This window comes from Olea europaea, chromosome 19 (assembly GCF_002742605.1).
Source record: "Olea europaea var. sylvestris chromosome 19, O_europaea_v1, whole genome shotgun sequence".
Taxonomy (NCBI): domain Eukaryota; kingdom Viridiplantae; phylum Streptophyta; class Magnoliopsida; order Lamiales; family Oleaceae; genus Olea; species Olea europaea.
The window spans coordinates 4210709-4221099 of record NC_036255.1 but is presented as its reverse complement, the minus strand read 5'-3'; the positions used below and the strand labels follow the sequence as shown (position 1 = coordinate 4221099).

At 32.0% G+C, this 10391-nt stretch overlaps 1 protein-coding gene across 1 annotated transcript in view; it reads right to left on the bottom strand.

Annotated features, from left to right (window-relative positions):
• Positions 1-8698: 8698 nt before the first annotated feature.
• The window catches only part of LOC111368229, a 6368-nt gene continuing 4675 nt past the window's right edge, over positions 8699-10391 (bottom strand). The window contains exons 4-6 of the mRNA XM_022989478.1: positions 10183-10240; positions 9466-9536; positions 8699-8752 (exon numbers count right to left, since the gene is read on the bottom strand). Coding sequence (XP_022845246.1) covers positions 8699-8752; positions 9466-9536; positions 10183-10240 — 183 coding nt within the window. The remainder of the gene's footprint in view (positions 8753-9465; positions 9537-10182; positions 10241-10391) is intronic.

The following is a 10391-nucleotide window of genomic DNA, read 5'->3' as shown; positions in this document are numbered from 1 at the left end:
GTGATTAAAAAAGGGGGGAACAGGCATAATATAGCATAATTATTCCTGAAGAAGAATAGTGACAGGACTTATTCCGTATGAGGAAAATGGTGGGGTCACCATTGTTGTGAAACACACGGATCATTTTTTGACCATTTTATCAATGGTAATACATGTACAATTATGTTTTGACAAGTTTTGTTGGCAATCATGATTTGACATTATTACATTCCTCAATTTCAAAAAAATTTAAAAAGTGTTTTAAATAACTATTCATATTTTGTCACATCAAACATCGTCAAGAAATCTTGACAACCATCGTTGATGGTGCTTGGTATATATAATTTTATGTACATAGGGTATCCACACACTCACATGAATAGGAGGCCTACTCGAGATTTATCCTAACCTTTTTATCTTGATCCTATCCAGATTTTGGCTCCCCGATAGATCAAATTGACTTGACCTAATCAATTTAGCCTAGGGATTAAAATTAAGATTTTTGATTTAAGTTATAGTCTAAATTAATTTTAACTGCATATTTTATTGGATCTACAATTTTTCTAACATTTATTTCATTAAATTTAATAAAAATCTATTTAAAATCTGATTTAGTCTGATCCAAACAAGGGCTTAGAATGTGTTTGCTTTGCCATTTTCAGTTTTTTGTTTTCTAAAACACTCAAAACGTGTTTGATATATTATTTTTAAAAATATGTTTTCAAAAATAAGGAAAATTTTATAACATAAAACTCAAAATGACTTTTTGATATTTTGAATGTTTTAATGAAAAACTAAAGACAAGAAAAATGAACTTAAAAACTTCTCAAATTAAAATAATTAATAAAATCACACAAAACCGACTTAAGTACAAGTACTCATCTCTTTTTCTCGTCTAAAGCACCTTTAAGAACCCTAGTGGAGAATTCATATCTTTGGTTTCTCATTGTCTACAAGTATATGTGGAATTTAGCCCCATCCAATTCTCCAAAAACTTAATTTTTTTTTTCAAATTCACTTTCAACCACACGTTTCCTAATAAATTAATTTTATATATAAACCTTAAAAAAAAAAATCTTACTTTTTAACCATATATTATCCAAAAATTACTATTACAAATTTTATTCTACCGAAAAATTAGGCTCAAACAAATACTTATATTAGATACTAAAAGATGTAAGGCGTGAAAGTCAAGTCTCAAAGTCCTGATAGTCTGGGCATGCTTAGATGAACTATGGGAGTTTTCTTAATTTTTAGTATTATTTTAATCAATCTAGATGAATAAATAAATTAAATAAAGCACACCTTGAAAGTTTATATGAACTTTATATATATTTTTTTTTAAGTTTTCAACAAAAATATAATTATGTGAATCATAAATATCCAAATCAATAATAACTTCTCGTGAATAAGATTTGAACTAGTGTAAGTTCTTTGATGGACTTATTTCATTTTAAGTTTTAGCAATGGTTGATCTTTTTATTGTCATGGACGTCAAACGAGAAAATATCATTTGCCAAACAAAAAAATGCTTTTTTTTTTTGTTTTGCTAGGCACACTTTAGGCGATCAACGTAGAGTTGACCATCATTTTTCCTCTCACATAGAATGAAGCAACAAGAGCCACAACCAACATCAAAAAGTAGTTAAGTAAAATCATTCAAAACAACTGCATTTGGGGCAAACTGGAAATCCAAATGAAGACCTTACAGCCACCATGAAATAACCTATCGTCCTCTTTGGTTCCATTGCGAGGACCACCCTATTTGCTTCCACAAAATTGATTAAGTCATTCTTGCACCGAACGATTGAGTTTCACAAACCACAAGATTAGCCTCGAGGTTCTGCATCTCAAAGTAGTTAGGTTGACAAGTTTGAACTGGAACACGTGCATGTTTATGAGCAGTGTTTAAAAAAGCACATCTAGATGAGACGTGAGGCTGGAGAAAAACGTTTCGTCTTGACAGTAAGCGCGAATAAATCAGTTAATCGCTTAATGCACGCCTAGGCCTAAACGCGCTTTATTAATTTTAAAAATTTTCCCTTTCGTGAAAAATATTTTATTTGACTTAACATTATTAACTTTTTTATTTTTATTTATTTATTTTCTTTTTTGCTTTTATTTTATTTTAGTTTCAATTTTTTAAATGACTTTATCAACTTTATCCGATAAAGATTTAAATTATGATACTGTCTATATTATATAATTATGATTTTGATGCTTATCATATTGTTAAAAACTTTGAAAGTAGATAAGAGCAAAAAAGGGAAAATAGGTCATCTTCTCCGACCCCAACATTCCACCACCACCCATATCCAAGCCCAGGAGACCCTCCATTGCCTCCACCACCATCCTAACCACCCGCCTGAGATGGAAAAAATACTACCAAAAGAGCTCGGTTTATTATTTTATTTTATTATTATTTTCCTTCAAATAGCAACCCAGATTTGGGGTGCGATGTTGAGAATCAAAAAACCATGGAAAATCTCCTTGGTTTTCTCGAATCTGGTGTTCGATTTTGCGAAACAACTATAGATTTCCCTCTATATATGACGTTTGGCCTAAAATTAGTGGGGAGAAATCCCCCCATGTTGTAGATAGAAGATGGGTTCGTCGTAGGAGTTGAGATTTGTTGTTTAATTTTTGCTATCTAATATTATAATTTGCTGTCTATCCAACCAATTATTGACATATCGTTTTAAATTAAAAAGTCATCAATTTTAGCTTTCCACTTTAACAACTATTTAACAAGGTTAAATACTATCTTACATACAAAATGATGTTTCAATAATTAATTAGGTGGACAATAAAAAATTTGAGAGCAGATCTCAACTCATGGATGTGTGGAAGTGGCGACGAAGAAATATTTTTCTATTTTCCATTTTTTTCTTTTAGTTTTTATCCTTTTTGTTATTTAAATTTGTTTTAAGCGAGATTCTGTGTATTGACTCTTTTACCCTTATTTAAATTAGTCATTGAAGGTTAATCTATGAAATTTTGGTCAACAATGGTATTTTAGAGGGAAACTCTTCAGATTTATTTTTGGTGCACGTTTATTAAAAGGTTTGAAATAAAGGTACTAAAATTAGAAGATTTAAGACTTGAGTACTTGACTGTACATTTTTGAAAATTTTGGTTCCTCTAGTACAAATTTCCCTTGAATATATTTCCTTTCTTCTGTCCCATAATTCATATTGTTTTATTTTTACACGTTTTGATCATCAACAAAATTATAGTCCTTGTTTAATCTCAATCTTTAAAAATTCATTTTCAACCACAAATTTAATGTAATCTACAATGTTGATTAACTTTTCAATCACACATTTCATCAAGTTTATAAAAATCTATTAAAATTTTGATTTTTTTTTTAAAACTAAATCAAAGACTTATCTTCAATTAAAAGGTTTGATATATAAGTACAAAAATCACATGACCCATCATACTTCACTTCATCAAATCTATCTTTCGAGATTTTGCAATGTCCGACATACTTTTAGACACGATTCCTACTATTGTAGACAATCGTTGTGAACTCTATTCTTGTTGGAATTGAATATAGATGTGGAATTTATAAATCTTAATAGTTGACCAATCAGCATCAAAATCATTTGTATCAACTCTTTCTTAATAATCCGAGACAAGTCAGAAGTGCATTGGTAGGCAAACTAGATGTTTGCATGTAAAATTAGTGACAAAGCTAGAAATACGACTTATTTGAATATAAAATTTTTGAAACAAAACGATAACTCTAATATATTATAATTTTATCATACCAATTATATTATATAAAGAGTTCGTGATGCAAAAAGTATATATTGACATCTTATTAAGTTAAAAAATACATATTTTTATTAAAATAATCACTACCTTGTGAAAGCAAATTATATTTATTTAACATGTTTTAACTTACTTTTTAAAGCTTAACCCAGAAGAACTTTGCTATTTGTACACTGATTTTTGACACTTTTGTTGACACTTGCATTGTTGTTAAGTGTCAATTGGATAAAAAAACTGTCTAAAATTTAAATTGTCCAATAAGATAATGACACATGATAAAGTGTAAACTAAAGTGTACATGTAACAATGTTCTAACCAGAACTCTATAATCCCAACCCCTTGGCCAGAAGTCTTGGAGCATATTTGGGAGAGCTTAAAAGCTGTTTAAAATAGACTTTCTTAACATTGGTAGGGCCGTGTTTTCCAATCTTTTGTATTATATATATTATATAATTAGAAAGATCAAAAGAAGTGCAAGATTCACATTTTTTTTATTTTTTTTAATAAAAAAAGACCAAGACCCTAATAATATCAAGTTTATAGATCCTAGGTGAAATCCTACCGTGATTAAACGGATATTGCATGCGAGGAGACCAAGACCTTGACTTATCAAGTTTATGGAATCTAAGTATAGTAATCAATATTCGTTCACTGCAGAATTTCACTTAGGTCCCATAAACTTGATCTATAATTAAGGTCTTGGTCTCCTCTTGTAGATAAAAAAAAATATATATATAACACGTATACAATATTCCTTTAATCACAGCAGGAATTCACTTAGGTCCCATAAACTTGATATGGTTAAGGTCTTGGTCTTTTTTCAGCAAGACTATAAATCTGATAAAAAGATAGGGTTCTTCTTTCTTATGTACCATCCCACGTTTTCTTGGTTCCTGAAAACGATCACGTGTCCATGGTAATTATTGAGAGTTTATGTCGGCAATTGACTCTATCTAGGTAAGCAGACTTTGAAGGTAAATAAGGCAACATGGCCAAAACGTGTCATTTTTGCCGTCCCTATGTGAGAGAACTATCTTTTTAGAACGACTCTTCTCAAACCTATCAAATTGAACATTTCTCTATGGACTTTCAACGGGCCCTCCAAGTTTATCAATAGAACGCGGAGAAGTAAAAAAATTAGTAATCGTCATGATCAACCACTCCTCTACTCAGCATTCAACAACAATGAAACTTTTGACGTGGTGCAATATTCCAGCACCTCAAAAATTCTCAAGGTGGCCAAGAAGCAATAACAACTTTGATATTGAAGAGATTACAACAATATATTATATATTAACAAGATCTATAAACTTAACTAATTTTAGATAAATAGATCCAATGTTAAAAGAGAATGAAAGGTCCAGATGAGTCATATCCAAAATCTGCCATATAATAGTGTATCATCGAGGTGCACTACCAAACAGATAGAACTAGTGGCAGACTAAGGTGACCACTCATCATTTTCGGCGTTAATGGCTGGTCAGAAACTCGGGACCCTAAAATTTACTTGAAACCCCCAAGAATCCACCATCTGAGTAGTGATCACTTACACAAAGTCCTGTCCAAGTACTAACTTTTGTTGGAATAATTACTCACATTCGATTGCAAAATTTTACGGGTTAAATGTATGACTTATAATGATATTTGTGTTTGGACCAAATTTATTAAGTGATCAATTGAGCTTTTTACACCTTACGGGTTGTAATTAATATGATGTGGTAATTTTAAGTATGTGGGCCGAAAATAAACCCTAATTAGAATTCTAGTCGTAATGGAACGGCTCAATTATTTTCTATATAAAGGCTATGTCTCCTCTCTTCTCCATATGTTTTATTGGTCTGCTCCATTGATAGCTAATACTTTGTGAGGAGCAGGGAGGGGCAGATCTTGACTATTATTACAACTGTTATTCATATCAACAATGGCTTCCGCAGGTATGAATTCGTTTTATTATATTTAATTTTGGTGATTCTTGATTCTTAGCATGATTAAATTAAAATTCAACAATTGGTATCAGAGCAGCGTGTTAAGATCAGAATCCATAATTAAAACTAATTATTGTTTTAAACCTTTTTGTCCTTGCATTAAAAGGTTTCTGTGCATATAAAACGCAGTAGCAGCACCGCCGAGAAAACTTTTGACTACAAAGGCAGTAGCATCGGCAGGTGCAGCATGGACGGCATCCGATGCCGCAGAAGAAAAAAAAAATTTGGACGTTTTCTGCAGTTAACGGGCAATGGGGGCTCTTGTTGTAAATAACTAATCTTCAAGCCCCTATTTGCAATTATCAGTTGGGGGTCATATTGTAATTACTTAAATAAGGACCTGCCATGCAATGTTAAATATGAAGGACCTAGTTTTCAGTTTCAATCTAGGGTTAATATGTAATTTTCAAAAGGTTATCAAATTTAAACTTTTAAAAGGTTTGACCCTAAAATTTCAATTTTGACCCAATTAAAATTTTATTTAAACTTGACCCGATTAAAATCATATATTGAATAAATAATAAAATTAATTGACGAGTTTTGTATTATTTCATTAAAATGTTATGTATTGCCATTATTTATGCATTAAATTTCATTTTGAAATTTTGTTGTCAATTTCGTCTCTCAATATTAATCATATATGGATTTCTTGTCTTTCATCAATTAATGATCATGATTTGTTACATAATTTTTGTTCTATCATTAAATTTTTCATGGGTTTTAAGACGATTCTTGTTTTTCCCACTATGAGAGAAATATTTTGAAACAAAAATGGGTGGTAGTTGTCAAAGTGGCACACTAATCATTATTTATTCGATTTTCTCTACAATAAAAATATATAATATTTTTTGCGCAACAATTTTGATTTATTGCATATAACATCTTGTCCAAAGGTGTTGTTATATGTGATATTTTTGGAAAATGCCATAAGGCAGGTAATGAACTTATTTTGGTTTAGAAATTTCCTTCTACCCACAGGTGTTGGTGTTTCGAAAATCAGTGTAATTTTGTTAAGTGGCTACATGATGTGTTTTAAGAGTATCTTATAGCATGTTATATTGTCGATCCAAAGGTGACTTTCTGATGATACACCTAGACTCTTACCGTAATAAAATTCATATTTTTCGATTTAAATTACGGATTATCTAATTAATAGCCCATATTAATTAGTTGGATATTACATCATTCATTTGATTGCATGCATTACGTTTGGATGATATTGAGTGTGATATTTTATGTTTCCACAGTTTATAATACTTCATCTCTTTCGAATCAATTGTCTGCTATTTAAACTTTGACTGGGAATAACTATGTGAGATGGAAACAAGACGTAGAAATAGCACTTGATCTTTTGTGCTTGGATTTTGCAATGGAGAAAAAGCTTGAAAAATCCACAGGTAAGAGTACCATTGAATATGTAGCCGAGAATGAAAGGTGGGAAAGGGCTAACAAACTCTGTTTGAAAATCATTAAGCGATCAATATCTGATTCCATTCTAGGTGCCATCCCCGATAATGAAAATGTCAAAAGTTTTATGAATGCCATATGAGAAAAATTTATTAAGTCTGATAAAACCGAAACTGGGGATCTGATGGATAAATTGATGAGCGGAATTTAATTTCTATATCGAAACTTGATGCTTGTGGTTTTACATTTAATTTTGGTAATGGAACGGTTGAGTTATTTAATGATTCTCGTTTGATTGGAAATGACATTTTATGTAATGGTTTATATAAATTATATTTGGCTCCTTTTGGTGATGTCTCATGTGTTACTAATGTATCAAAGAAAATGACTTTAATTCGTGAATCATCCTCTATATTGTGGCATAAGCGTTTGGGTCAGATCTCTAAGGATAGAATGGAAAGATTAGTAAAAGATGAGATACTTCCCTCTTTAGACTTCTCTGATTTTGAAACTTGTGTGGACTGTATAAGAGGAAAGCTAACTAAATCTACAAGAAAAGGTTTAACTAGGAGTAATGAAATTTTGGACTTGATACACACTGATATCAGTGGACCTTTGCCTTCCACTATATGTAGGAACAAATATTTTATAACCTTTATTGATAATTTCTCACGATATGGATATGTTTACTTGATTAACGATAAATCACATGCACTTGAGAAATTCAAAGTTTTCAAACTGAAAGTAGAAAAACAATGTGGGAAAAGTATCAAAGTTGTAAGGTCTGACCATGGTGGTGAGTACTATAGGAAATATGACGAGTCTGGTCAAAATATGGGTGATTTTGCAAAATTTTTACAAGAGTGTGGAATAGTGCCCCCAATACACCATGCCAGGGATACCTGAGCAGAATGGTGTTTCTGAAAGACGTAGTCGAACTCTAAAAGATATGATTAGAAGTATGATGAGTAGAACAAATTTGCCTGAATATTTGTGGGGTGAAGCCTTAAAAACAGCTATATATATTTTGAGCAGAGTTCCAAGTAAAACTGTTGCAAATGCACCTTTTGAATTATGGACAGGACGTAAGCCAGGTTTGGCCCACTTTAAAATTTGGGGATGTCCAGCTGAGGTTAGAATTTATAATTCATTTGAAAAGAAATTAGACCCTAAATCAACTCCTGGCCACTTTATTGGATATCCGGATAGATCAAAGGGATATAAGTTTTACTGTCCAAATCGCGGCATTAGAATTGTGAAATCCATTACTGTTAAGTTTCTGCAGAACGATTTTGGAGATAGTGGGAGTTCCACGTTGAGAGAAACTCTTGTTGAACCTAATCAAGTTGTCGTTCCAGTTCCTGTTATATAAAAAAGAGTTGGTTCTCAACCAATTGAAGTTGTTAATGAAGAACTAAGGAACTAGGAGGAACCTCCAACTCCTCAAACAACGATTGAGTCGGTTTCTGAGTCACAAGTTAGGAGATCACAAAGGGAAAGAAGATCTGCATTGTCCAGTGATTATATTACATATTTATTAGAGAGCAATTTTAATACTGGGCATATTGTTGATCCTGTAACATATAATCAAGCATTGACAAGTTCTGAGGCAGATAAATTGATAGATGTCATGGAAGATGAAATGAATTCCATGGAAAGGAATAATGTTTGGGATCTTGTTAAACTTCCTCCAGATGCTAAGGCTGTAGATAACAAATGGATTTTCAAAAGTAAATTAGATTCAAAAGGAAATGTTGAATGAAAGAAAGCAAGATTGATTGTAAAAGGTTTCACTCAATGAGAGGGCATTGATTATATTGAAGCCTTCTCCCCTGTTTCATCGAAAGATTCTTTTCGAATTATCATGGCTCTTGTGGCACACTACAATTTGGAGCTTCATCAAATAGATGTTAAGACAACATTTTTGAATGGAGAACTCTCTGAAATGATTTATATGAAATAACTTGAAAGTTTTGTTGTGAAATGAAAAGAGAACTTGGTATGTAAGTTAAACAAATCATTATATGGACTTAAGCAAGCATCTTGATAGTGGTATTTGAAATTTGATGAGGTTGTGACCTCTCTTGATTTTTGTCGAAAATACGATTGATCAATGCATTTATCTTAAAATTAGTGGGAGAAATTTTATTTTCCTTTTACTGTATGTTGATGACATTCTACTTGCTAGCAGTAATTTAGGGTTGCTTCATGAGACAAAGAAAATGTTGTCTGCTAATTTTGAGATGAAAGATCTTGGATAAGCTTCCTATGTACTTGGTAGAAATACATCGTGATAAAAATCGTGACTTATTGGGACTTTCTCAGAAAGCTCATATACGACGTGTTCTAAAAGGTTTAATATGCAAAACTGTGCACCTGGTGATATACCTATCATAAAAAGAAATAAGCTTAACAAAATCAATATCTAAGGAATGAGCTAGAAAGGGAGTCTATGAAGATGATTCCAAATGCTAGTGCTGTGGGGAGCTTGATGTATGCTCAAATTTGCACTAGACTGGATATAGCCTACGCAGTAAGTGTCCTTAGCAGATTTCAGTCTAATCCAAGACAAGAGCATTGGAAAGCAACTAAGAAAGTTATGAGATATTTGAAGAAAACTGAAATTTATATGCTTACATTCCAGCGTACAAATCATCTTGAGTGGTAAGATGTTCAGATTCTAATTTTGCTGGATATCAAGATGATTTGAAATCAACCTCAGGTTATATTTTTGCATTAGCTGGTGGTGTCATTTCTTGGAAAAGCGCTAAACAGACTTTAGTGGCATCTTCTACTATGCAAGCTGAATTTGTGGCATGTTATGGGGCTACAGTCCAAGCCGTTTGGTTAAGAAATTTCATCTCTGGCTTGAAAGTTGTTGATTCCATCTCAAGACCGATCACCATCTACTATGATAACAGTGCAGCAGTATTCTTTTCAAAGAATAATAAAAGTTCTGGTGAATCAAATTATATTGACATCAAATATTTGGTTGTTAGAGATAGAGTCAAAAAAGGGCAGACGAAAATAGAACATATCAATACAGAGGCAATGATTGCAGGTCCCTCGACTAAAGGACTTGCTCCAAAAGTCTTTAAGACACATGTTACTAATATGGGTATTGTGAAAACATTTGATATTTTTGGTTAGTGGGAGTTATTTATGTAAAGAACTACATTTTGGGCTTGATCTCTTTGCGGGGTACGTAGGCAACCCATATGTTTTCGGGTACAGCCCCTTCTG